Source organism: Equus przewalskii, chromosome 5 (assembly GCF_037783145.1).
Source record: "Equus przewalskii isolate Varuska chromosome 5, EquPr2, whole genome shotgun sequence".
Classification (NCBI taxonomy): Eukaryota; Metazoa; Chordata; class Mammalia; order Perissodactyla; family Equidae; genus Equus; species Equus przewalskii.
The window spans coordinates 46686853-46710538 of NC_091835.1; the positions used below are offsets into that span (position 1 = coordinate 46686853).

The 23686-nt window shown below is 35.6% G+C and overlaps 1 protein-coding gene across 6 annotated transcripts in view; it reads right to left on the reverse strand.

Moving 5' to 3' along the window:
- Positions 1-6783: 6783 nt before the first annotated feature.
- The window catches only part of PLCZ1 (phospholipase C zeta 1), a 40745-nt gene continuing 23842 nt past the window's right edge, over positions 6784-23686 (reverse strand). For all 6 annotated transcript variants that reach the window (XM_070619252.1, XM_070619250.1, XM_008527737.2 and 3 more), the window contains 7 exons: positions 22323-22568; positions 20921-21068; positions 17567-17683; positions 16302-16474; positions 11149-11281; positions 7722-7871; positions 6784-6928 (listed from right to left, as the gene is read on the reverse strand). In XM_070619252.1, the coding sequence (XP_070475353.1) occupies positions 6843-6928; positions 7722-7871; positions 11149-11281; positions 16302-16474; positions 17567-17683; positions 20921-21068; positions 22323-22568 (1053 nt within the window). In that variant the 3' untranslated portion in view covers positions 6784-6842. The remainder of the gene's footprint in view (positions 6929-7721; positions 7872-11148; positions 11282-16301; positions 16475-17566; positions 17684-20920; positions 21069-22322; positions 22569-23686) is intronic.

The following is a 23686-nucleotide window of genomic DNA, read 5'->3' on the forward strand; positions in this document are numbered from 1 at the left end:
GGCCAGCACTCCAGAGCAGTATGACCCACAGGGTAGGCACCAGCCCCATGTGACTACTTACATTTAATTAAAATGAAATGAAACTAAAACTTCAATTCCTCAGCAGCACAGCCACATCACAAGTGGTGAATAATTATATGTAGCTAGTGGCTACCCTATTGGACAGAGCAGATACAGAACAATTCCATCATTGCAGACAATTCTATGGGATGGCACAGCTCCAGAGAAACGAGGAGGGAAAAGGAGATTTGAAATTTTTTCCAAAATACAAAAATTTAAAAGAGATTATTTATTTCATGGAGGATTATGATTTATAGCTTCATAGTTTTTTACATTTCCAAGTTTTGCAGAATTAGCATACATTGCTTTAGAAAACTGTTTTGTGTGATTGCTTTTTAATGAGAAAATACAGTTGTCTCCTCGCTCTAACTTAATTCTCAGCATCTCTATCATTTACTATCTCTTCTGCAACAAGCCGGTCCTAACCCCCCAGGCTCAATCTTCTTTGCTCATCTAGCCAAGAACTTTCCTGAATTAAGGTAAGAATTAGACTTGATTGTTTCTTTACTTTTACTCATTCTGTTATGTGCTAGTTACTTCATTTCCCACTAGATCATTTAATGTTACCTCTGATTATGTAAGTTTCAGTATGGAGTTTGAAATTAAAGGCAAATGACTTGAAAAAGAGAAAACTAGTGTAAATCTCAAGCAAAACAACTAAATAAAAAATAGACTTGTACCATTTAATACACTTTTAACATTCCATGTGCTGGAGGCTGATTTCTATGCCCGCTATTCAACATGCTTGAAGGAATATAGGAGAAAATCAGAACATTTGTTTCCATTCTTTAACATTTTCTTTTATGACTCTAATTTTCTTATTAACCAAAACCCAGAAGGGAAGCAAGTCACATCAAGGAGCATGACCAGTCCAAGACGATCTTGTTGGGAGGAACCAAAGGAATAGACACCTTGAACTCCTTCTCTTCCTTCCGTTCGATCTCTTGGTGGGATTCTCCCCACGGACTTTGTGTTGCTAAAAAGTCCCCAGAAGATGCTATTGTTACTGTTATGAGGACCATATTTAGAGGGCACTGCGTTTAATAACCTGAAGAGCTTTTAAAAATCACAGTACCCAACCCCCTGCCACATTAATTTCATGAGAATCTCTGAAAATATTTTTTAAAATGTTCTAGATGATTCCAGCGTGCAGATAAATTTGAGAACCGCTGGTCTAGACTAAGAACAAAAATAATTATTTGGGTATTCTAAATAGATAGATCTAAGAAATTAAAGCACAAATCTATCCTTTGTTTTGTTTAAATGTCTATAATTTACAAACTTTAGAACAGAATGTGTAATATATGTGTATGAGCACATGTGTACCCTCGTGCACATGTGTTTGTGTATGTGGTATATGAGTGTATTTGTGTGTGCATAAATTAGTTTTAATTAACCTTCCAAAGAGGTTAGTTAACATTTTTAAAATGCCAATCAGGAATCCATATTCCAGAGGTGGCTACCAAAAGGGGGCTTCAAACATCCCTGCCTGTATCTACACGTGAGAGTACGTCAGTTAGCACAAGCGATATTAGAAATAGTGTTCATTGGTTAAATGAATGGTGTTCAGAATATGTGGGTTGGCCATAAATATTATACAGGCATCTCCACAGAAGCTTCTAGCAAGCCCAGAGGCACACAGAGTCTAGAACATCACTCTTATGCCTAGCACTCTACTCAATCGTGTGTCCCTCAGTTTAAGGAGGCTTATATCACCTGATCTGATTAGAGGGTTGGCTAATCCTGCTGTTAGGACACATACTGTCACATCTGAGTCTGGTAAAAACCTTTCATGTACCACTGATGCAAGTTGTTGGTCAGAATACCCAAAAGAGAGCTGACACCACACTATTTTTTAGGGTTTGTATTTTTTCAATTTTTTTTTGAGATCTAATTAAAGTTCACTAAACTTCACATGCTAAAGTACACAATCTGATCACTTTTGACATATGTATCCTGTGTTAAACCATCACCACGATCAAGATAACATTTCCATCACTGCCAAAAGTTTCCTTGTGCTCCTTTTAATCCATCCCTCCTTCCATCCCCAGCTCCATTCACTGATTCTCTTTCTGTCACTATATAGTTTTCATTTTTTGTAATTTTAAATAACAAATGGAACTACACAGTATGTATTTATTTTTGCTTATATTCTTTTATTCATCATAATGATTTTAAGATTCACTGATATTTATACATGTTTCATTTAGTCCTTTTTATTGCATTAAATAGCACTCCATTGTATGGATATAACAACACAATTCGTTTATCCATTCACCTGTTAATGGATGTGTCGGCAGTTTCCAGTTTGGGGCTATTATAAATAAAGCTTCTGTAGACAATCACGTAGTCTTTGTGTAGACATGTGTTTTCCTTTCCCTTGGGTAAACAGCTAGGAGTGAAATGTCTGAGTCATATGTGCATATATGTTTAATTTTATAAGAAACTGTTAAACTGTTTCCATAGTGATCGCACCATTTTGCATTTTCACTAGCAAGGTATAAGAGTTCCAGTTCTCCACATCTTTCCCAGCATTTAGTATGGCCACTTTTATTTTATTTTGGCCATCCTAATGTTGACTTACTATAGTTTTCCTTTGCCTTTCCCTGGTGTATAGTGATGTTGGGCATCTTATCATATGCTTATTGGTCATTCATATATTTTCTTTCGGGAAGTGCCTGTTGAAATATTTGGCCCATTTTTTTTATTGAGCTGTCTTCTTTTTATTGAATTGTGAGTTATATTCTTTATATAGTCTAGATACAAGTCCTTTGATAGATATGTTAAAAATGTTCTCCCATTCTGTAGATTGCCTTTTCATTTTCATAATGCAATATCTCAAAGAGCAAAAGTTCTTTTTTTTAAAATTTTAATGACATTCAATTTATCATTTCAAGAAACCTTTGCCTACTCTAAGGTTACAAAGATATTCTATCTGCTTTCTTCTAGAAGTTTCAGTTTTACCTGTAGTTCTATGATCCATTTTCAGTTAATCTTTGTATATTGTGTGACACAATCAACAATGTTTTTTCAGACTGCCCTAGATCAATAGCCTTGGTTCTGTCATTTACTGTAGATCTTAGGTAACTCAATGTTTCTGGCCCTATTTCATTAACAATAAAATGTAGGATTTCTGGAAGGATTAAAGTTAATTTATGGCTAATATGAGGCACTGTTAACATTGCAGATACGTGATTATCACATTAGAAAAGTGACTTCCCTTGGAGAAAAATGGGAAAGATGATGGAAAGCGTGAAAGCTAAATGGTGTACACATGGAAAGTAGAAAGAGAGTACTGGCCCTGAAAAGGTATAGGTTTTTAAGGCATTGAATTACCGACTCACCCTCCACCCCCATGTGCTGGATTGTGTATAAGTATACAAGACACATTGAAGACCAATCTCTTCATAGGCTCAAATTCTATTTTAATCCACCCCTTTGATGTTTGAAATGAAAATTTGTAGTGTCTGGTAAAAATAACTTAACTCTGAATTCTGCAAAGGGGTCATACATTATGGCGTGAGAATCCCGAATGCATCATAAGAATTCTTTCTCAGTGCAAATATTTTCAGAGGGTTATTGCTTTGAAAGAAATGCAATTTAACAAACGTTTATGCAGTACTAAGAGTACAGAATCTTAATAAATCCTGAAAACTGGAATCCACTCCATATATTTTCCCAATAAAATCTTCATTGTTCAAGCCCATAAGGCCTTCACTAAAAGCGATTCTGTTCTCTCTATAGTGACCCATAGCATGAGCTTCTTACCATTGTGACTCCCAAATATTCCCTGAGATTTGCACAAAGGTTTTGACTAGAACTCCTGGAGGCACCATCTGGGATACATGTGTCTGCATCCCTTAAAAAACACCGTTATTTCCCCCATACCCAAAATTAAAATGAAGATCTCCTTTTTATGGCTTCAGGGAAGCTTCCCCACACCACTTTCAGAGAGAGGGCAATGCTGCTCCTTAGCAGCCAGCATCTGTGGCCTCCAGTGGCCACCATCTTTAATGAAAAGTCAAGGCAAGTCTAGATGAGGAGATTGTGCTCTGCATGTTTTCTATTTGAGGCCCTAGCAGGAAACCACAAGCAGGAAAAAAAGAAAGAAAGACGGAAAGAAAAGCTCAAAAATAACAACATGATTAAACTTTCCTGTCACATTGATTGATACAAGATAATGAGTGTTACAAAAGAAGTCCAAGTTTATGTCAATGCCTTCCAGCCAAAGACCACCAGGAACATACAGAGTTGGGTTTATGGCTCATTGCAATGAGGGAGATGCACAAAAGGAGAAACATGTGGTGTCTCAGTAAGAGGGTGTTGAAATGGACTTGCAAATGACTTTAGGCTTGTCTTAGATGATTTGGAAGAAGATTCAAGGAACAAGGCTCTCCTCTGTATTGAATGTTGTCAAGAGTAGGGGACAGTTCTCTGATTGGAATAAATCTCATCTATAAGATAGGAGAAATCAAAGCTAAAGGTATACTTGGTAAAGAATCAACAATCATTCATGTTAACCAGGATAGAAGAACGTTTGGCGCTTTTGTGTTTGGATGATATTCACGCTTTTGTTATGTGTTCAGTCATGATTACAGACTGGTCTTCCTTTTGCTCCATTATGGTCACAGAGTGGCCTTATCTCGGGTTGCTGTTCTGTGAAACTGTTGATGTTCCATAGGAAAACACCATGACCTAACACGAGTGTCAGGCCAACTCCGAGCAACACAAGGCCTCCCTGGTAGTGCAAACTCAGTTCCCAGCTGTCACTCTCATCGGTCGTATGGAAATGTAAACTAAGGAATTTAACCTAATCTAGGAGATCATGGATGGCTTCCCTTGAGGAACTGACATTTAACCCAAGAGTTCAAAAACTAAAAGGGCTTCTGTTGCCATAGCCCAGAGGCTCATTTAGTTTTTTCTTCTGTTTTCTTCCACTCATCAACACTATTTTTTCCTACAAGTGAATTAAGCCTAGAAAGCACAAGTCAAAGCTGGCTTCTTACACTATTTCCAACCTTCTCTAGTGTAAGGACATTCCCTGGCTGCCGAGTATCTATGGGTAGTATCTGTTATAAGGTCGAGACAATAATAATAATAATTATAATAATAAGGGTAAAGTAGATGGTAAATAATGCACATAACAATGGAACCAAAAATGTTTAAAGATATCACAAGATTATTGGACAGGAAATAAAATAATGTTTCCTTTCAAAATTCCATATCTAATGTAGAATGGAATATTAAAAAGTGAAAGCTTTAGTCTTTCAGGTTAGTGAGCTGAGTTTGATTGGTACCTAAAGAAAAAGTGATAAAAAAATATATATATCCTTTTTTCTTCCTTATTTCAAATCTTGTTGATATAAATGAGAAATAAAATTTATCCTGCTGCAGAATTAATGAACTCATCTGCAAAACTCACCTGATTAAAAATCTTTAAATCTCATAAAATTCCAGATCTTCAAAGGCTTTAGGAGGCTAAAGAAGATTGAAGCTTTGGGTCAATGGGCTGAATATCCCACCTGCTATTAGGCTGAACAATAGATGATTTAAATAAGAGCCTCCTATAATCTTCCTCAGTGGAAGCATCCCTCTGAGAATTGCCTGGGAAGAGTGTACCCCAATCTTAAATCCGGAGAGCCCATAAGGAGGATCAGGATGATGCTGCACTGAGTAATTTGAGACATTTCTTACTACTTTATGGATTGGATATTTGAATTCCCAGTGGCATTTTTCTTTTAAATATTCTGTTCTGAGAATCAACCATGATGATAGTAAAGCATGGTAGATGAGTTATTTTGCATTTTTCTGGCCATCAAGAGATAATGCATTAGTATACATCTCAAACAAATAGTCATTTTTGTTGTTTTAGTTATAAGTTCAGATTTAATTTCAACAAATACCTCTGAGAGCCCCTTAATTTGTCAAAAATTGTGCTGAGTGCTCTCCTCACTACCATGGAGCAATATGGTAGAATAAATATTAACACGCCTGGTTTTTTGAAGAACAGTTAATAGGGAACGATATTCTTTTCATATGACATTTAGTAAAACAAAGTCCTGCTAATGCTGAGAATCTCAGCATACAAAATAGCAGGAATCTCGTCTCTGACCAAGAGACAGTCTTCAAAGTACATTTAGTGCAGATTCAGAAATACTGCAAATTCTTTCAGAGATCCAAGCATGTAAGTCCACATAGTAGATCTCTTTTATAGATATGGAGTCTGAATGCAAATCAATTTCACAGACACTCATAAAAATGTCTGTATAATTACAGGGTACCAAATCTAGTGCACAGCATCTTAGTACTAACCTAAGGATGCAGGATATACTCCTGGGGATAAAAAAAGGCACAAAGCCCCTGAGAATCTAATTCCTTCCCACCACAATATGAAGTAGTGGGTGTCTAGAAGTTAAAGCATTCTTAGGTTTCACATTTCTTTTATACTGCCAAATATTTGCAACATTTCTTATACAATCAGACATATTTTAAAAGCTTGTAAATTCTACCAATTAAAAATGATACAAGCAAGTTGGAAGAGCAGCCTCAGCAGCGGGGAGACAGGAGAAAGTGGCTGACAGGAATGCCACCCTGAGTCAGGACCCTCTGAAGTTTCTGTTTTCTTTTTTCCACCGTTCTGTTTTGTATATTTAAAGGCGAGTTTGCTCAATATTTCTTTTTTTGTAAATAATTATGTTTTAAAAAAGGAAAAAGATATGAACCTTCATTTTGGCTGTTTTATTGAGAGGTACTGCTAACAATGTGTCAGTTACCCTTAGTTGCTATCTGACGTACCAAACATAAAGAAACAGTGAAGCAGGCTCGAGGCTCTCACCCATTTTCGAAAACAGAGGAACACGACGATAACCTGTGAAAGAAATCAGATCCAGTTAGAACAGTAAAAATAAATGTCAGCAATGGCCCCAATAGTGCTACTGAGAAAGAATATGCCTTTACTAAGCATCCATAAAAACCATGATTGTATAGTTATATTCATCTCGTATACTAATTTTCCACAAAAATAAAATATTTGGAGTTTCTATTCTGACTTCCTACTGCCGAACAGTAAGTGCATAGCTCACGCTTTTCCTCTCTTCAAAGTGCAGTGTTCCAAAATTAGTCCCCACCCTCTGCTTCAGAAAGACTGTTTCCTAGGTACATCTCAGATGGCATGATGAAAGTAAACATACTGAGACGAGGTGATGGGAGCACTGGGTAAATCTACCCAGCAAGGTGACCACAACATAAAAGCAGCCCTGAAAAGAGTTAAGAAAGGATAGTCTTGGCCTCCAGTCTCTTCTCCTCAGGCAGGAAGAATGAGTCACTGCCTCTTCCTTCTGTTTCATTCTCATCCTTCATTTCTTTCTGGTAGTCATGACTACTCTTAACTGAAACGAAAGAGCTGTGATCCATGTAAAGAAATGTTCGCACGTGCCAAGTTTGTCTAACGAGTCTCCCCAGCAATCCTACACCCCAATCCCACCTTCCATCTCAGAACACATTTCCATAATTCCACAGGAAGAAAATATGTCTCAATACATAAAATTTCCTTTACCTCTGACTGTTGTGGATAGAACTATTTTGTATATCAAAATATGTCTTTGGTAAACTCAAGTTATATTTAAATGTTAGCACCATCATCTTACTTTTAGGAATATTACCTTTGTTCATGCATAGAACTGGTAAAGTATATTGCCCAAGAAATTCATTTCCAGCTATTAAACTTTGATTTTCAACAACAAAACGTATCAACGCTAATTCTGGCACCTGAATAATAAATGTGAATGTTTCATTCCATCTTGGACTAAAAGCTGAAATATAAAAGGAATAAATAGAATCAAGAAATCGTAGACAATATCTCCAGGGAAAAATGCACAATACCTGTTCTCCAAAATTTTTCTTTCAATTCTTTAATAATAATAATAAAACTTTGTGTTTTAGAGCACTTAAATTTTTAATGCACCCAATGAGAAATAATATCTATTGGGTGTTTACTATTGCTGGACAATATTCTAAGAACTTTAATGAGATAACCTCATTTAATCCTACCGCAGCCCCACCAAGGTTATTACTATCCACATTTACAGATGAGAAAACTGAGCCACAAAGATGTTACATAACTTCCTAAGAATTTCACATACACAGCCATTGAGTGGCAGGGTAGGAGTTCAAACAAATGAAGTCTGATTTCAGAGCAGAAACATTTAATCATTATGCAATGTGACTGCTGTGTGGAGGCATTTCATTAACAAAGAAATGGAGACATGAAGAAGTGAAGTAACATCATTTTTCTATACCAGGTCCTGATACGGGAAGAGCTCCATTGAGAGCGGGTGTTCTGAAAGCTAGATAATCAGTGCTCTAATGCATGCTCTTGGTCCCTCCTTTGACTAAATGCTCATTTTGAAGTCTCCAAAGTTGCTCAGTATTTTAGGTCGCTAGCAAAATAGATCATCCCAAACAACCAATCTGTTGCCAAACAAGAAATCCAAATTGTATCACAGTGTGACCCAAATCATCCAAAATTTAAGCATAATTCAATGGAATCAAGAAATCCACATCCAGATCAAATATACACTCTACTTAAAAAAGACTCAAAGGTTCAGAGAAAAATAATATGTATTGTTTTCCATGTACAAAGGCAATGCTACAACTTCTATGTCAATAGCTTTTGTTCTTTGAGTTACATTTCCAGAAGCATTGAAGAATTTGTGACTAATTATACTATATCTATGTTTTCTATGATGTATCTGTGGTCACAAGCACACATTTACTACATAGTAATCCATGATGCAGTCTCTGCCCACGAAAATAGTAAACCAGTTGACTCGTGCTGGAATGATGACTGCATTACCTTGCCCTAAGAAGAGAAGTAATTCTGTGGAGAACAGGGGCAAGTTTCAGAGTTAATTCTTTATAGACACTGCAAAATGTATGCACAAAGTTCTTATACTGATTCATTCTTCCTCCTCCAACCCTACTTCATTACACTCTCTCACGGGTGTGTGCCTGCACATACACCCAAAATCATATATTGATTTTACGAAAAAGTCCTAACTTTTAGTTGTCAAAGTAAGAAAAAAAGAGGAAACCATGATACCAAATTTGATAGCTAGAAATATAATTTTTCCTGGAATGATCAAAACTGAAAAATTTCTTCCACACCTTATCCAAATGTGATCTTTTTCCTCCCAGTCTGTCATGCCTTTTATCATACTAATTACCTAGCAGCTAAGCTGTCTTAGAATCCTTCTTGTCCAGCTATCTGGACTTTTACTCCTTCTAGTCTCCACACAGACAACCTCCAGTCCTTATCTGCTGCCACAGTCTTTCTTTATGACCTGACTCCTACATCCTCTAACCATGAAATCGTATCCCGACACTATTTTGTATTTCTCATTCTTCTCTCATACATTCTTCCCATACAATGTGCAGAAACAATCTCCCTAAAGCTCAGCTCTGTTAGTGTGATATCCCTGTTTAAACGTCTTAATTGTATTTACTTTGTACAGAAAAGAAAGTTCCTAACACCTTATCATGGCTTTCGTGATTTTCCATGACCATCTCCAATATAGCTTTCCCATTTTATCTCACACTGATCTTTCTTAAGTACCCTGTGTCTCACTCGTCTTGAACTTCTTTATTTTTCCATAGCATGTTTGAATTTTGTCATAACAGTTTTACTTGTATCTTATCTCCCATACTGAACTGTAAGCTACCTACAATAGAATTAGTTGGGACATACATAATAATACATTTAATAAATAGATATTTTAAGTTTTTTGATAGCTAGCACCAAGCTTTTAAAAAAACAGGCTCAGTAATGTTTGGGGAACCAAATTGTATTTCTGCAGGGACAGTCCCATAAAACCCAGGGATGTAATCAAAATTCTAATGAGAGCTAGAATCATAGTATTATAAGAGGTGCTTTGAATAAGTAAACTTTATGTGCCTTTTGCCATGAAGATTCAGTAGAGGATGGAGAGAAGCAGAGACAGGTTACTATAAGCTTCCTGATATTAGCAGTTACCATTTCTTGACACTGTCATTGTAATGTGCTTTCAATTCTAAGGGGTGCCAAATAAGGCAGTAAGTCATCACTAATATCTCTTCTCATTGACAACATACGATGAGGTAGCAAAAACTTCCCATATCTTTTTTCCATGCCTTTTACACTAGGGGCCACACTGGAGGAATATTCAAGGGGCTGGAGGGGGAAGCAGATGGTAGACTTTGTTGGGAATTATCGTCCAAGAAGAAAATGACTAATAAAACTGCACTTGCTTCTCTGTCAGTGCCATTTAGCCTGGAGCATATTTCCAGACTCTGAAATGAAGTTCACTATACTTTGAGAATATCCACTCAAAGAAGATTCTAGACTCAAGGTTTAATTCCAAGGTCTCCTCCAAGGTGATTCCTCCAGGAATATATACTTTCTAATTTCCTTAGTGATTTCAATCTCAGGGAAGAAAAGACAACGTCAGTATTGTATTACATAAAACATCATGGGATGCTGGAACACTAAAAATCTTACCAAAGTCATTTCTTGCATTCCTAGATTTCCCTTCGGGCAAAAATGACTGAATTATAAATCCAAATATTGTATGTGTAGGTTTCTATAGTGTCCTTAGCCTGAGTCAGAAGCTCAGAAGCCACAGATCTTTGATCTAAAATAATTCAAGTAGCGAGGTAAAAATGTGTAACATGCTGCATCAGAAGAGTCATAAGTTATTTATTTTACACAGAGGCTAGAAGCCAAGTAGATTTGCAGCTCTCAAAATGTCTCTGTTAATTCAGCGATATGGGGCAAAACATTAAAAAGGAGGTAAAGTGAAAAAAGTAGTAATTTTTCAAGTTGGATAAATTTTTGTGTACGTAGTCAGAAAATACATCTAAATACCTTAAGTCATTATCAAATTGTTTTTGCTACATATACTATTTGGTCATCTTAAGCATAATGCAAAACCGTTGCCTTACGAGTAACAAATATGTATCAAAACTCTATCAATATATAATTTTTATATACAATTTTTAAGCTTTCGAAGTAAAAGTCTAATAGCAGTTCAATAAAATATATTAGGAACTCACCGTTTTTTTTAATCACACGAGTCTGATGTTTTGCCTGATCATTTGGAACACCAAAAAGTTCTATAATCACTATTACGTCAGCTTTGTTAGATGATGAATGATGACTGGGAGGCAATTGGATACCACTGATGAGCTGCACAAAAATATTTGAACACAAGAATTTAGCAAGATATCAAACTACATCACCACTTAATTTATTTCAAATAAAATATATATTCCCAAAATGATACACTCTAAGTCAGTTCTCACAAAAAAATTAAAAGTGGAAAATAATGTAACTTTTAAAATTTAACTCTTTTATCCTCAAGTATTAATAGATGAATACCAGGAACGTGTCTAAATTATTCCATTTTACCAATATGTGATTATAGTGGAATCCACATTGTCCAAGGTTTCTGGTTCAATGTACATTTTAATTTTAAAAGTATTTGTTATGGTTGTTAAAAAGCAGAGCTTAAAAGCATTGTTACAGTCACTTTCTACTATAAGTCAGGCTGAGTTACTCTGATAATATGAACTATTTTCAAATTCATATTGTATACATATGTGGCAAAATTTAGGAAGCAATATGAATACTACTTCTGAAACATAGGAAAAATCACCAATCAATTTCTTATGATAGCATTTTCTAATAGTATAATTTATATATTTGGATAATTTATCCCAAAATTTTACATTATCCATTGTTGTCTATAGCATGAGTAACTTGATTGTGAAAAAATCAATTATTTCATGTGTTGGGACTAGCTATCAGAATAATGCTTAAAAAGTTATTAATAATAGTTTTATTTAGCCTTTTGTTAGTCAAGCTAATTGTTGAAGCAAAGATTTGTTTCACTTCAAGGAATAAAGTTTAAAAAAAACTATCTTAAGTGTATGTACTAATTTGTAAAATGTACTAATGTTAAATTTGAGGCATTATTTCAATTTCTGGAGATTATAATAAAGAGGAACAAATAAATAACTGTTTGGAAAGAGAAAAAAGAAGGAAGAATGGAAGAAAAGGAGGAAGGGAAAAGAAAAGAGAAAGAAAACAAAAAAAAAAGTGCTGATGTGTAATTTTTCCTTTTCATCATCCATACATTATAGCATTAGCTAGAAACCAGAGTGACTGTGCAAATATTTAACAATCAGTAGGAATGGGCCTTGATCAATCAGTATAATTAGACATCAGGGTAGTTAGAAAGAAGATTGGCCATAAACAGCTAGTACACCAATACCAGAGCCTACCACCCCAATATCAGGTCTATAAGTAACAGAGCCTTACCAACCTGAGAAGATTCAGCTTCGGTGCACGTCATGCCCCCCAAAAAATTGTCTAACTAAAAATTAATAATAATAATTGAATATGAGAAGTTAAAGAGAATTTAGAAATTATTGTTCAAATATTTGTATACTTTGATTCACAAAGGCATTCCAGGGGTCACCATGGAGGATGGATGTCAAAAAGAAAACCCTCAGTGGTCAACTAGAGTAGCTTTACTTTCATCTATTGGCCTTTGCATTAGATTCTGAAATTAGAAAATGTTTCCATAGTTTTACACATCTGAAAATAACTGAATTAGTCCAAAACTCTGTTTGCAGATGACAAAGAGTAAACTAGAAATGGTGAATGGCTTCATCAAGCACCTAAGAAAGCTAATGGCAAAACAAGGTCTTTTGATTTCCAAGTCGTGTCCTCCATAATTTGCGCAAGTCATAATGTAGTCACGAAGCTCCCTAGAATGACCAAAGCAAGAGGGAAAGACCCACGTGGCTACGGCAGCAGCTTCCTGGGAAAATCATTAACCCTGCCTATTTCACACCATGCTGCTTACACCCCTATGTGAGACCCCTCAGAATACAAACAGGTGGCATTTGTAAACATCCTTGCATACTATCTATCTTCCATCTTTGCTTTCTCGATAAAAGAATACATATGTCCTCTTTACTATTCTCAAGTCAAAAAAGAAATCATTCATTCACTTAACCTACATGTATTGAGTATATACTTTGTGTCAGGCACTGTGAAAAAGGGTTGAACAAAATACTAGCCCTTATCCTTAAAGAATCCTCAGACAAGTAGGGGAGAAAGACAAGTACAGCAAGTAATTAAACAATTATAATACAGTGTGGTCAGTGCCATAATATATGCATGTATAGGGTATTAGGGGAAAAGAAAAGAAAACTACGAAAAGAAGAACTAACTTAATAGAGGAAAAAGCTCCCAGAAAGAAGTGATCCTTAAGTCTTGAGAAATGAGTCAGACCTCAACAGGCAGGTGAAGGACGGAAAAATAATCCAGTCAAAGGAAATAGCATGTGCCATACATAGAAGTGTCACTGTGGACAGAAAAGGCTCCTACTTCCATATGGTTACAGAACAGGGTGAAAGGCTGGAGGCGGTGAGCGAGGGGGCTGGGAGAAGTAGGCCAAGGCTCGACCATGAAAGCAATCAGGAGGCACAAATATTATCAAGCAGGCAAGATAAGATTAGCATTGTAGCAAAATCTGGTCGACTTATAGAAGATGGATCAGGAGGTCTGAAACAGGTTACCTGAAAACCCTTTAGAAAGTCAAAGGACTGGATATGATGACGGGTCACAAATACCTAAAAAAGGACATCGGTAAATGACATCAGACCAAAAGAATGGTTAAGCAAGACATTTAGGAGCAGGATGAGTGGAATTTAGAGATGGATGAGACATGGGAAGTGAAGGGGACGTGGAAAGAAGAATGGCTCCCAATTTTCCAAACTGAGTTAATTAAGTCAATGAATTTGAGTCAATTCACTGAGATTTAAATAAAGTAGAAGTAGATTTGACTAGGAAGGGATGTTCAGGCTTTAATATTTTAAGTTTGACAGAATGGTGATTAAATAGATAAGGAGGCCAAGTAGGGTATTAAAAATACGCCTTCATATTCTGAACATGAGGGCAGATTAAAGATTGATCATTTTTATTGTTGGTGGTTGAAACCATGAGTGTGTATAAGAGAATACAAGGAGCTACTTAGTTTGAGATGAGGATTAAGAAAAAGCCTTAGACAACATAAATGTTTTAGGGTCAGGAAGAGAAAGAGTAACCCAAAAATAAAAGTGAGAGACAATCGCTTGGGAGGTGGGGGAATAAAGGTGAGAATACAGGCCCAGAAGCAGAGTAGGGAGATGTGTGTGGATTAGGAAGAGATCTTCAAAAGCGGCTGATTCATCCCTTCTTCCCACTAGAATGACTAGCACACCTAGTATAGTTTTTATAGTCTAGAACAACTAGAATAATGCAACTTTTTACATTTTTTCATTCATGCAAAAGGGCACCAGAAAGACATTTTTTAGGCATGGAAGGTACTGAAAGATCACTCACCTATAGTACCTGAAAAGGTTAACAGAAATTTAAAAGGCATTAAAGGAGATCAATGGAACTCAAAATATTATTGTATACTATCCAGATTATATAGTAACCAGAAAGTAAAAGAAAAAGTTATTAATCTTTTAAAATTTTTGTATTAAAAAGTGCAAAAAGGATGCTAAAGTTATAATAACATTGTAAAGTAAGTTTAACGGACAATGATTTGACAGATCCTAGAAAGAGTACCAACTGGTCAATTTTTGGCTGCATCTAGTGTTGTAGGTAATTTCTACCTAACCACTACAGGCTCCTACCTCAGAGTCACAAAATCGCCAACAGCCAGGACAAAAGTCAGCTAGATCCTTCACTGGCATTGTTTGCTGTGGTGGCCAGGATCATTTCTGTCCCATTCATTTTTGCTGGACTCTCTTTCCACATTAGTTTCTGGAAAACAGCTCTGAAACCTCCCATTCTCAGCTGGGACAAGATGGCTAGGGCCTGATTGGATGAAAGTGGTCCCCAAATCCTGTGATGCTGTGACTGTAGAGGAAGGAGCTAAGATAGGAAGAGTTGTGGGAGAAGGTACACTCTGAAGGTTCTAGGTTTTCTGCACTCTGACAGGCAGCTAACAGGAGCAGCAGAGCTCTCAGCAGCCAGCAGAGCAAGCAGAGCTATACTCAGTCATAACATGAGACACAATAAACCTGACCAGGGACCTCAATATAAGTACTGAAATTCCAGAATAGAATCTGAGATGGTTCTTATGGTTCTGGTAGCAACTAGTTAGAGAGAGGGACCAAAGAGACCATACTCACCCAATTTATTTGCAAACAACAAGTACAGACACCGTCTAAAATAAGATTACTCACAACTAGGTAGAGAGAAAACACTAGGCTAGGGATTTTTCAAAAGAGTCAATGACATTTAAAAAGGAAATAAAGCACTTAAGTTATAGAAGAATAAGAAAGTTTTCAAAAAGTCTTTACTATTTGAAACAATAAATTTTAGACAAGTACTTTTGCTCTCAATGAAATTACACAGGATGTAACAAACCAAAAGATGAAATAATAAGATAGCAATTGGATGAAAGAGTGTTGGATGAGATACAGACAAAAATAAAAATGAAACAATATGGGGAAAATAGGAATTGGAGAAGGAGGAACTAATAATGCAGGAGAAAAAATCACATCTACATGAGAATCAGCAAGGAATAAAATCAAAGACAGAGGGACATCAAATGCGGAGGAAGAGGGAAGGGATGAGGTTGACAGGAACTAGTAAACTTGGTGGGTAGATCCTCCAGAGAAGCATCTGGATAATTTTTGGTTTCTAAACAATCAAAGAATATTCAGAAACATAAGGGGAAAAAAATCCTGAACTGCAAAAGCCTAATTTAGTGATTGGTGAAAAGCAAGTAGCTCCTGGAATTTCCTAGTAAAATTCCTCAACGTTAAGGAGGGGAAAATGAGCATATCCACAAGGAAATTATGGGCTGATCTCAGACTTCTTTATCACAATGTTAAATGCCCAAAGACAATGGAATTATATAAATAGACCTTGGAGGGGAGATTTTTTAGCCTCAATATTTCTATTCACAGGCAGGTAATCATTTACTAAAAGGCAATAGAGAGACATTTTTCAGATCTGGAAGCATGCTAAAATACCACCCACGTATAGTACCTAAAAAGATTAACAGAAATTTAAAAGGCATTAAAGGAAATCAATGGAACTCAAAATATTACTGTAATGTATATTAATTAATATTAATGCATACTATTGAGCTTATATAATAACCAAAGAGAGTGAAAGAAAAAGTTCTTAATCTTACCCTTATCGTAAGTGTAATTGGGTTACTGTCTATTGGTGCTTTATTTGGGTTAAACTTTGATTTATTATCTCTTAGGAAGTCTGGTTTCAAAACATATCCAGAACCACCATTATCCAAAAATTTCCCAGTTTGAAGGTCCATAGGCAGACCAGGGGTCTGGAAATTTAAGGCCACTGTGAGAAAAAAGTATTTTGACATTGTAAGGAAATAGAAGGTATGGCTAAAGAAACACAGTTAAACGGTTTACTGAAACCTAATCATGGATTACGTATCTTCCAAAATTTTAAGAGCAAGCATCATTAGCCAAATAACTCATGATTTTTAAACATTTCCGTTTGCCATTTCTATATTAATGTATGAAGGTAAGTTTCAAGCTTTGATTTGTAAATTATTTTATAGCTTTGAGTTAAAAAATAATAATGGCACACAGTATAGATTATAGAATAGCAATATACATGTCAGATAACATTCAGGAAATATAAGAATAAAGGAAATCAGTACATTAAATGCTGGAAAGGAAGACACCAACTATATCATAAACTTCAGGTCCAAAGAGGTACTGTTATCGTTTGAGAAGGTAAGAAACAGGCAGGGCAATAATTGTTGTTTAAATATAGAAATACCTCCATAAGGCTGGCAAGTAGCCATTGTATGCAGTACCACCCATCACCCCTCAACACTCCCCCACCCACTGTCCAGACCCCTCTCTCCCCCTCTCCACAAACCTACAGGCCTTGCCACAATCCAGTAGCAGAAGGGTTAACACCTAGAACTTTCTGACTGGTTGGTGACAATGCTACACCAACTGACCAGTTTGGAATAGGGAGAGTCTGGTAAGGACAGAGAACAAAGCGGTGCGGTCCCGTTCATTTTTCATTACTATGAATGGAGAAGTTGATGTAAAGTATAAAAGATAGAGGTCACTTGATTTGAAGAGGCCCTTAGCAAATCTTCCAAGCAAAGGACTGGATCTTTAATGTCCTCTTACGTCCATAATGGTTTCCTTTTACCCTTTCTACACTTCCCATGCTAACTCCATGAATTTAACTTCTATGCCCTCAGTTCTCACCCAGATTTACCCTCTCCAACCCATTTAAGAATAACCTCAACTCTTGAAACCAATGATTCATCATTACCTGACCCCAAAACACCCAGGGCCAAAAAATCCTCATAGGAAGCTCTTTTCATGAAGCTTCCATTAATCCACAAAATGAATTCATTTTATCTTATTTTTGCAAGAAATCTCAGCATACTGGATAACATACCCATTTGGCAACCTATATTCCAAAATTCTTGAGGATTAAAATTAGAAGAGTCTGTTCTCGTTGCTTTGGGATATATTCTGGTAATGAACTTCCTGGTGTGAAGAATAAACTCTTGAGCTAAAAAGAATAAATTATTAAAGCATGGTGAAAGATTTCAAATAAATTCAACTACTATGTCAATATATATTATACAATTCTACAATAACTTCAATAATTTGGGTATGTATTGTCTTGGCAAAAATATCTGTGATTCACGGAGATCAAAGTAAATCCAGGTTTTTATGTTTGACAGTGTAATTCACTGTTACTGAGAAGTTAATAATTTTTTATTACACACTTTTATGAATACTCATAATTCACTTCAGAAGAACAGATTAGATAATTTTTTTCACATCCAAATTAGTTTCACTTTGACATAAGAATATATAAAATTCCAAAATAAAACGCATCCATTTTTTTGAAACGAAAGTGGTATCTTTCCCCATTTTGTCTTTTCTCACTTTGGTATTCACATTAGGACAGAATCACATGTAAAACATAGAAAGCTCTATGAGGCTATCCAAATTAATCCAGTGGAACATTTAACAGATCCTCAGCATTGAAAGGGACTTTAAAGTTATTGAGTTCAGCTCCAAATCCTATCTTTCCCCAAAATTCATTCAATCTCTGTTTGCATCCCTCCATTGGGAGAGAACAGTCTACACTCTATACTTTTGATTATTTCAAGTGGTCTATATTTATAGTATACAAACACACACACACACAGAGTTTATTTGATTTTCTGTATAATTTTTGTGTTTCTACTTATATATTCTTTATAAGTTTTCATTTATATATAATCTATTTAAATCACTTAAGATTCAAAACTAAGCTACACCTTTTACTATTGGACGTCCCTTCAAATTTTTGAACACAAATTTCATATTTCTCCAAGGTTTTTATTCTTTCACTAAGGCAGATCCTGTTCCCAATATTCCTGTTAATATGGTGATCTGTCATGGGACAAATGGTTATTGCCTATGGCCCACTATATCTGCTAGCCAATCTAGAAAAGAATTGTTGCCACCCTCATCCAAATACCCTTCTTTCAGAGCATAGTCAAGTACAAATTTACAGTTACTAAAGTTAACAGCAGTTACAATTAACTTCATCAACACTCATTTTGAAAAGTTATATACTCTTTGAGAGGAAGTATATTTTGAAGCTATTCATGTATAAACGCATCATGTGTGTCCAAGTATCATAATCCTTTATCCAGTCCTAAACTAGATATTTATCTTTTGGTAAAACACATAGTCTTCTGGGTCTAAATTTTTCCCATCTACAAACTGATAAACATGAATGATCACTAAGGACCCTCAACATGATATGATTTTTTTACTTCCGAGATTAACCTTTAGAAGTTAAACATGTTATGTTATTACAAACACAATTTCTGTTCATGTAAGATAAATGAGAAAAGCAAATAAAGAAAACCATATATAATCTCACCACTCAATTAATAACCACCCGTAACCTCTTGGCGTATATCTTTCAGTTCTTTTGTCATATGTATATACTTATTTTTTTAATTGAATCCTATTGTTTTTTCCTTTCATAAACTTCTATTTTTTTACTTACTAAAATAACATGAAAATCATTCCATTTCCATAATATTCACCTACCACATTATTTTTAAATGACTGAAAGGTATTCATGCATATGTAAAGTTCTGTTTCTGTTTTTTCCCATGATATTACGTTTTTACTGACAATGAACATTCTTGCATTACACCTTTGCTCACACCATTAATTATTTACTACTGACTTTTTGTGCAAGAAAAATGCTCTATACTCTTTCCAAAGAAATGATGATGCTACACTTTATGACTCTACTCAGAATTACTCAGTCCCTTTTCAAATTTTGAGCAAGTGTTTAATTTGATGAGAGTGACAGAATTGTAACTACTTTTGCTGTGCCCAGAGGTCCCGTCCCCAGGAATGACAACAAAAATCATCGAATAGTTTGAAAGGACAGGGGCTAGAAAAGTAGATCACTCAAATTCAAACTCTGTTGACAATCCTTCACAGTAAGAAATATATTTTATATCACAACTCAACACACATAATCACTTCATAAAACAATACTTGTTCTTACTGCATACAATATACTCTTCTCTATTCTACTATTCTATTCCATTCCATCCCATTCCATTCCACTCTACTTTATTATTTTAACTGGAGTCCAGACCTATTGAATTGATTTTGGTCACAATCCATAGTTTAAAAAAAACAAATTAAAAGGCCCTAAAATATCCAGGATCTCTCTAATAGGCAGTTTGAGATGAGCTAAAGCATACCTCAAAACCCTTGGGTATTGGTGGCCAAACCAATGAGGCTAACCAACAAATACATCAGAATCTGAATTTCCAAACAGCCAACAGCTTTTCTCAAGGCACTTGCAGGTGCTGATTTTCCTGCTGTGGTTTTTCTACACAGGATGGTAGATTGTCATTTTTTAGAAGCATTTGGAGAGTCACCTGACTGTTAATTTCCCATCCTTTTTTAACTCAAGGATATTCCCCACCATATAAGTCTGAGAAGTGGGTAGGGTCTGCTTCCCATTCTCTTTACCAGGCCTTCTTTTATCTTGGGCTCTACCAAACAGAGTAACTCACCTCAGATTTAGAATCGGAAGATAGCGAAAGAAGTTACAAAGGCAAATGTCACCTCTGCAAGCGTGCAGTAGCCGTGTACCCTCTGCTCAGTTATCTGGTAGTCTAGCCTGGGTGCCATGTCCTCCCTCTCTTTCATCTGTATGTTTACACACAGCCTCTAGATCTGTTTAACTGTACCTCTTAGATGCCTGGCGAGTCCACAGAGTTCACCTGGATCCACTCTCAATTCCATAAGCCTTCATCATCTCTTCTCTACAGTCTCAGCCTTATGTTGCTATCAGAAGCATCTTTCAGAAGCAAACAGGGGATCATGTGACTCCTGAGATTTCAATCTTCTCCTGCTCACCTTTGATTCCAGGGCAAGTTTAAGTTCCTTGTAATTTGGGTCTACCAACCTCTGCAGCCTTGTCACTCACCGCTCTAGCTTATAAACTGCTCACCACAGCCCCACCCACCAAAGCGTCCACACTAGACATTCTCAATCAAAACTTCATGACTTAAAGAAGTTTATTATTGGTTGAGTTCTGTGAAACAAAACTTAATGTAACCTGAGGCGTGTAGTCCCTTTTTAAAGTACATTAAATACGTTGAAATTTATGAGAATGTACTTTTTATAAATATCATTGACCAATTTTGACACCTTTGCAGTGAATATAACTTGTTTAAATACTTCATCTGTTTGAATCATAAGAATTTACCTTGCAACTTTGAAAGTTTTCTTGCTTTTGACTCCCCAATAGAATTACTTTCATTAAACTGTTGATGCAGTCTTGAATGCTGAAAGCTTCTGAATTTCTCGGCTTTCGTATAAATGACAAGATCAGATAGGGCCACAGCCACTTTTACCTTGGAGAGTAAAAATAAAATGCTGTAATTTCACATTTTTGCACTAATCAGTTGAAAAATTCATTTTCCAACAAAGAAAATGTGCTTTCAAATGAATGATTTTAGTCTTTTCATAGGATTATCTCCTCTAAAACTATTTGGATGAGATCAACGTGATTACTTTTATGATGTTAGTATTTAAAGTTAATATGTGACATAATAAAATCCCAGTTAATGTAATAAGTGATGAGCATGACAATTATTACTATTTCCTTTTCCCCAAAGTTCTCAATTGATTCTCACAGATTTTACAAATTTAGGAATTTTCATCATGAGTAAGTATATTTCCAGGGTGATCTAACATTCTGGAATAACTTCGGTTGTTTAGTGTGCATTTGCTGTTTTACAGCCCAGAATCTACATCCTCTGTGCTTCTGTTAGCCCCTTCTCAATTTTTGTTTTTGAAAAACTTTTCTTGTTCGTGCTCAATCTATGTGCTTAAGTATGGATAATGTGGTTCGGGCCTGGCTAACCAGAGTTTTACGTCCCGCTAGTAAAAGTAACTGATTCAGGGAAGAGCACGTAACTGGATTATAGCCAATGCACAAAAAGAATTTGCTTGGTCAGCCGAGAGATAAATAAGCCTTCCACTGGATTTGAACCTGAAAGCATATAAAACAGAAGCTTTGCAAAGTCTTGCACCAATGCAGAGAAAGTGAGGCCATAGTTGGAGAAAGAAATAAAGTTCTTGGAACTTTGCTTGAGACAGTCATTCCTGAAATTAGAATCTCTTTCCCTGAACTTTTCATTCATGTGGGCCAATTAGTTCACTTTTTACTTAAACCAGCTGAATTAGTTTTGTGTCACTTGCAACCTGATGTGCCTTCTTTTGTCATGCTAATTTGTATAATTATAATACTATATATTATAAACAGTGACTTTCTTGTCTCTGACAGTCTGATCTCCCTGAAAACAAGACATTATGTTGTTTATCTCTGTATCTTTTGTACACTGCACCATGCCTAGTACATGAGAATGCATAACATTTGTCAACCATAGAGAAAAGACATTTAAAAACAGCGCAGGAAAAGAGACAACTTTTAAAATTTCTTTTCCACTGCTAATTTTTTCCAAACAAACTTCAAATGATAGAGTAGAATTTTTATAAAGCGGAACAAGAGTTTTCCCTCCAAAAAATATTTTTAATTCTCCACCAATAAGAACATAAGAAAACTTTTTGATCACTTGGATGATTTTCACAAAGTATCATCTCACCCTCTTTTTCTTGAAAAGTGGTAAGCCAGCTACCCTTTTTGACTCCATTTCCTTTTCTTGATTGTCTTTTAAAATATCCTCCGTTTCTGATTCTTTGACTTCATCATCATCTTCATCTTCTTGATCTGTCTCTTCAACTTCTTCATATTCCTCTATCTGACCGTGCTTATCAGTACCTTTTCTTTCACGGGTTTCCCTTAGGGTCCCTATTTTCTTATTTCTAACTAATATTTTGAATTTTAATGCCTAAGGAAACAATTTGAGAAAGAGATACAATTACACATTTACATGAAAATTTGCATTTGTAATTGTCATTGAAAAATCTTTCATTGTATTTTCAATTAGCCCATAGCAGTAAGATATGTAAGAGCATCATCTTTTTCCATACCCCTATAAATGCCCTAGTAGAAACCAGTGATATCATAGTATTGACCAAAATTCACCCAAAAAAAAGCCTATTAAGATTGAGACTTACTGTAGTTCCATTTCTTTTACATTTCACAAAGCACTATGCAAAAAGTTTGAAATACATGAAAAGTATATATATATGTTAAAATATTTGCAGTGTTACAGAAATTAGAATGTTACAACTTCTGGTAGCAAGCACTTCAGTTTGTCACTCTCTTATCCAACATTAAAAAGTATTAATGAGATCAGGTATGTAAAAATGTCTATTATAATGTCTGGCATCTGGTACAGAGTAAATATAAATTAAAGATTTGTAAATCTTCTTTACATTTTAACTGCAAGGCACACAGCATCATCAACTTAGTATTTCCGGGTCATCAAAACAAGGAACATGGCAAAATTCCCCATCAGGGTCACTCTTTCTAAAACCAAAGCCTTCTGATTTCTTTCTTAGTCATTCCTACCTCTTTCAAATATTCATTAATGTAACAAATATACTTATTAAGTGCCTACTATGTTGTATACAATGCTGCTGAAATGTGGACTGTGAAATAAAGTTCTTTACAAGGCGCTTTAATTTTCCCTTCCTTTCTCACCCTCATGTACTGACTGAAATTATACCCTCATCTTGGGCCTTCTCTCTTTTGCCAAGGCCCTTATATTGCTTAGTCAAACAGAGTTTAACAGAAAGCACTCTGCAACCACATGTATCAAAAGCATCACCTGGGGTGTTTGTTAAAGGAACGGATTCATGGGGTCTACTTCAAAATTGGAGAATCAGAATCTTAAGTTGTGGGACTGAAATTATGCCTCTTTAATAAGTCTCCAGGCAATTCTTTTGTACACTGAAGATGGAGTGCAATATAAGAAAATGACTTTATCTCTAATTCCTCATTTATTCACTGGAAAGCATCTCCTTGCTTTAGTACAGAAGCAAAAACTTTAATGAAACCTAC